The sequence below is a fragment of the Nanorana parkeri genome, unplaced genomic scaffold, assembly GCF_000935625.1.
Source record: "Nanorana parkeri isolate BGI_ZX_2015 unplaced genomic scaffold, ASM93562v1 scaffold2551, whole genome shotgun sequence".
Classification (NCBI taxonomy): domain Eukaryota; kingdom Metazoa; phylum Chordata; class Amphibia; order Anura; family Dicroglossidae; genus Nanorana; species Nanorana parkeri.
Genome location: NW_017308819.1, coordinates 131,293 through 136,944, shown reverse-complemented (window position 1 = coordinate 136,944; position 5,652 = coordinate 131,293). Strand labels below are relative to the sequence as shown.

Below are 5,652 nucleotides of genomic sequence, written 5' to 3'. Positions count from 1 at the left end.
AGACTGAGCCCTTATATGCCTGACCTGATACACTATGACCAGGTTGGGTTTATCCCAGCTAGGGAAGCTCGTGATAACACCATCAAGACGTGCCATCTGGTTCATTATGCGGCGACATCCAACACACCTTGCCTCTTTCTCTATACCGATGCCGAAAAGGCCTTCGATCGGGTCTCCTGGGAATTATCTGTTGCCTGTGTCCTTCAATGAACGGGAGAGAAATCATATATTAAACATTAGATGGCTAATAGAAAAACAATAAATGACAAATTATTCTCAAAAGGGGCAAAAAAAAAAACACAAAACTTAAAACATCCAAAAGTTGGTATATATGAAATGGCTACTCTTAAAATCTTAGACCTATTAAAATTACTTTTCTTGGCAATCCGTGGAACTTGCAGAGTTGGCAGTATTGAGTACTTAGACTGCAAATGTGCAGGCCACAACTTACTGTGCAGAAGGAAGTGGAAGTGTTGCATGCCATTTCTAATGCGCTACCCCCCCCCCAATATACAGAACCCTACACTCTCCTGAGTTAATGATCTGCCCCTTTACCCCGGGGCCGGCTGCAACATCCACTACTTCTACCCTGGGGCCTACTGATCTACACTGCTCTATTTTTCACATTCAACCCGCAGGCTGAACAAAAGATAATAGTGCCGATTCCTTTATCAATGCTACAAACACATTGATAAAGGAAACCCCTGCTGGTTTCCTTAGTATTCTGACAGGGGCTGGCAAATACCTATTGTGTTTATGGCCACCTTAACTTAGCCACCTTTGTAGACCTTAATGGCTCATTTACACTTCTCTGTCCAAGTGTGTTGTGATAATAAGCACGTTACCACAATACACTATGCGTGATCAGGTTGCAGTGCCCTTCATTTTGAATGGCACACCAATGTACTAAGACAACGCAACTCTAAAGTGCATGTGTTGCAGGGGACAGTGATGCACAGTAATGCAATAGTTTGTTGTACTATGCTGAATTGGAAAAAAAGCTGCATATTGTATTTTTCCTGTAGTGGTGTACTGGCAACATATTCAACTGAATTGGCTGCCTTAATGCACCGCACTACAGCACGATGAGCAATGCAGCAGAACAGCAAAGTGTAAAAGGGCCCTAAAATGTCAACTTGCCTTAGTCTTCTAGGGGGTGACAGGGTAGGCAGTCAGCTGTAAGTTGAACAACATTGCTCATCAATAAGCTATCTTCATTATAAACATTCCAAGTCCATAAAACAGTTTTTTTTTTTTAAAACAGTGCACCAGAAATCAATTTGCAACTTCTATGGAACAAGTCTTCAAAATTATTTTGCGAAACTAGCAAATACAAACTAGCTTAAGACCACAGTACAGGATCTACTTTTCTACTTTCTTAAAGGTGCCAAGAGGCTAGTTACTGCATACAAACAGTTGTGTTTGTGTCCCACCTCCTGTAGTTCGGGTTTATACCTTTAGGTTTCTTGTGAACAATCAGAATATGCATGAACATTTTGGAGCTAAACACTAGAAAGTAATTACCTGGCTGACCAAGCATGTTGGCAAAACGGATGTCGGAACTGACTGTAGGGTACAGCTCCATCCAAGACGACATGGAATGTAACTGACCATGTTCATGTAATTCATCTAAAAACACCTAAAAACAACAAAATCCACAAGAATAAAAACAATATTATTGCCATCAACAGATATTCTAGCCATTAAGATGAAATGTAAGCTGCTATAGCTGACTTGCATTGAAAGCTGTAGGCTCGAGGAATATCATTACAATTCTTGTACTACTTGGGCAAATCACCAAGCTGGAATTCAGCAAAGACTGCAGGTTAGCAATGGCAAGACAGCCCCCCCCATTTCGATCCTGAAAAATTCCTCATATAAAAAGCTCAAAATGCCCCTAGTGGTGATGGAAGACATGATCATGTCTTCTCGGGGCAGGCAGGAGCGTTACTCTAGGACGTGGTTTTACTGGCTGGAGTACATGGATTCCCCTGAAGGGCGAGCGCACTCTGTATGATACTCCTCCTTCCATTGGCCTACTAGGGAGCGCTCCGTGAGTGACCCTCTAGGCAAGCCCGACCATGTCCCAGTGACCTATACCTTCTCTTACACACTAGCTTGCTGGTACTGCCCTCCCTTCCTCTCATTTATAAAAGTCCCCCCTCTTCCCTCCTCTGTCCTGCTGTTGTCTGATGTCCTCCCCTCCCCTCAATCCACGGAAGCAAACAGGTGGACCCCTTGGTTCACACACTATCGTCTATCAAAATTATTGCCTATTACACACTAAGACATGTCTGATGTGCATTGCAATTACCCCGGACGCTGCATAAGATATTATGCTGCTCCCGCTTGATCCTTGACTAATTAAGCGACTTGGGGAAATAGACATGCTTCCTACGTTTGTACCTGTACGATATCATTAATCAAATGTATATGTGTTATATGTTTACTGTAAAATGTTTACTCAAAAAGAATTAAAAAAAAAACAAAAACACAAAAATGCCCCTAGTGTCACTAAGCCAATATTAAAAAGCCCCTTGCAAGATTAAAGCCCATAAGGAAAGAACTTTAATTCATAGCTTTCTATAGGAAGATCATGTACACAATAAGTCACACTGTATTCCCCAATGAATAATAAAAGGAGAAGGGGTTAACCTGGAAAGATTCTCGATTCTTCCGTTGCCGACGTCTTTCTCTTAGTAAAGTTTTTTGCTTCTCCTCCTCCTCTTCTTTTTCCAAAGCCCGAATATGCTCTTCAAAACATATTAAGGCATCTTCCTTATCCATATCTGTGAAAATGCAAAATAAAATGTTTATTTTATAAGGCGCACTGCAATATGAGAAGTATATCAAAGGTAAATGAGTATTTGTTAGTAGTTTCTGATTTCCATGCCCGTGTGTATTGTAAAAAAAGTTCTTATACTGCTGGTGAAAGAACAGTCAAATATTACATTTTCCAAGTATCATGCACTGATCTGATCTTGGTGTACACAGTCATCCAAAAAGGTTGCATTTGCAATACTGAATAATCTCCGTCCGTTTTTTTACTACGGGCGGACGGCAAGAGGTTAATGGAGATGAGTAATTCACAGCAATCAAATTGTACTTGAGTACACTGCCTAATGGCCTAACAAAGTACCTACAAAAAGAAGATGGAGGGCTGAGTCTGTGCTGGTCACTATTAAAAGATATGGGAAAAGTCAAATATACTCTACCTGCTGCTTAGAGCCAATATGGAACAATGCAGCTGTCACAATGCTGGCTCTAAACTGAGAGCTGAGTGATCAAGTAACTTCTGATTGCTCAGCTCTCAGTCTCTTCTTCCTGTAGAGAGCAGGGACTGTCAGTTACTAGCCCAGCAGGGATTCCTAGCCCAGCAGGCTAGAGGCTCTTTGCACCTTGAATGCTCACAGGAGCTACAGAAAGAGGGGACTGGTACAGCTGGCTCTCAGCCGTGCACAGAGGCAGAACCAGCTGTCAATTAGGCAGCCGGGGTGGATCCAGACAGTTCTACGCTGTCGGCTGATAGCATTCATTAGCCTCCTTTATGTTGACTGAGTCATAGGAGTACATTAGTAAATGCTTTACTGTCAAGTAAAAGCCAGCCTTACAACTCCCACCTACACTACAATGCCAACCAATACTGACCCCAACTTCATTTTAAAATGAGAACAATATTAGGAAGGCAAAACAGACCACGTATTGTATACATAGTATCTAAAATGCATGAACTTTGTGGCCATAAATCGGTTTGTGCTAGACAGAAAAAAACCGAAAACAAAAACGAAGAAACACATACATTAAAACTGAAATCTGAATACAACTGGTCTGCTGGCAATTTACAGGAAATCTGGACGAGGGTGAAGTCCCCCTGATCCAGTTCATCATGTGATTATAGTAAACCAATACACACTTTGAAGTTCCTCATCTTCAGCAAAAGTAGGGTTGTCCATGAGGTACTGCTGTGCTTCTGACCATGTTGTACAATAGGTTACGTTGGCCATATTGTCCAATATATTCTTCAGAGCTTCCCAGTTCCTCTTTCTGAGTTGCTTGGCTTGTTCCTAAAAGACAGAAACCGCAATTTCTCATTATTTAAAAAAAAAAATATATATATATATATATAGCAATGCAGAACACCACATGTCAAATCTTCCACACAGCAGTAACAATCTAATACCTTGTGTCAGCAGCACATTCACATAATGATCTGTAAAGGTCACAAGGAATGCTGGAACTCGAATACGTGAAAACAAACATGTTCATTGGATAGCTGTTTTTATTGCTCATGCAGGGTTCGATTGCCTACATGCAAAAGACACAAGAGATGCATTTCCTGCCATCAATTCCATTATTTCTAGCAGAGTCAGTGCATGCATCTCATGAGCTTGCTGAATGTCACTTGTATATCGCTCTGCAGTCCAACGTCTGAATGTTTATCGAGGTGATCTGGTTTTCAGGACTCATTCATTGTGTACTTTGAGTTGCTGATGCACAACAAGCTTCGAGATCAGGAATTCTGACTACAAGTTCATTGTTTGCATACATTTGAACAGCACGGGTCAGACATTTTTTTTTTCTATGACTATGTAGCGTTTGCCTGTCATTGCTTTGATGAACATTAGTGTTACCAGTGCTCGACATCACTATTAAATGCAGAAGTAGCCAAACTGTGGCCCTCCAGCTGTGGGGAAACTACAAATACTATCATGCATCTGCCTCAGTAGGCCATGCCTGTGGCTGTCAGACTTGCAATGCTTAATGGGACTTGTAGTTTCATCACAGCTGGAGGGCCGCAGTTTGGCTACCCCTGATTTAATGTGTTCAGCTCCCACTTCGCTCTCCCTGACTGTGGCTATCAGCAGCTTCCTGCAAAGATACAGTACACATGAAAGTGGGCGCTCCAGTATACATCCCTGCAATCATGTACACCTCGTTTTAACCAGTTGACATCCGCGGTGTTAAACCCCCTTCCCATCCAGGCCATTTTTCAGTATTCAGCGCTGCATTACTTTGACTGACATTTATTCCGTCATGTAGCGCTGTACTGAAATTAATTTTATACCATTTTTTGGGGACAGATAGAGCTTTCTTTTGGTGGTATTTATTCACCACTGGGGGTTTTTATTTTTTACTATATTAAAAAGGAAAAATTACCGAAATTTAAAAACCAAAACAAAACAGTTTCCCCTATATTAAATGATAAAACATTTATTATTACCCAAGTTTTTGGTAAAATATAAAAGACGGGGTCACGTCGGGTAAAAAGACACCAAACCTGTCAAGCCTTAAAATTGCGTGCACGTGCGAAACCTCAAAAAACGATAATACCCAAAATTGGCCATAGGCGACGCTTTAAAAGCTTTTACCGCTCATCAGTTTAGTGTTATCAGTGATTGATGGCCCTAAAATGATTGCTCTCACTGCGACGTTCGCGGCGATATGTAACATGTGTAGCGCAATTGTCGTTTTTGCGCGCTGGGGCACCGGGCGCGTATTTACGTTTATAGGTGCGTAAACGTGGGGGAGTTAAACATTTTGGGGTTTTTTCACTTTTATTTTTATATATGTGACTTTTATTTTTATATATGTGACTTTTATTTTTATATATGTGACTTTTATTTTTATATATGTGACTTTTATTTTTATATA

The 5,652-nt window shown here is 41.0% G+C and overlaps 1 protein-coding gene across 1 annotated transcript in view; it reads right to left on the bottom strand.

Moving 5' to 3' along the window:
* Window positions 1–236: 236 nt before the first annotated feature.
* LOC108801897 (pre-mRNA-processing factor 40 homolog A-like) overlaps window positions 237–5,652 on the bottom strand; it is a 32,156-nt gene continuing 26,740 nt past the window's right edge. Inside the window, exons 16-19 of the mRNA XM_018573806.1 lie at window positions 3,914–4,064; window positions 2,656–2,789; window positions 1,525–1,639; window positions 237–244 (exon numbers count right to left, since the gene is read on the bottom strand). Of these exons, the coding sequence (XP_018429308.1) occupies window positions 237–244; window positions 1,525–1,639; window positions 2,656–2,789; window positions 3,914–4,064 (408 nt within the window). The remainder of the gene's footprint in view (window positions 245–1,524; window positions 1,640–2,655; window positions 2,790–3,913; window positions 4,065–5,652) is intronic.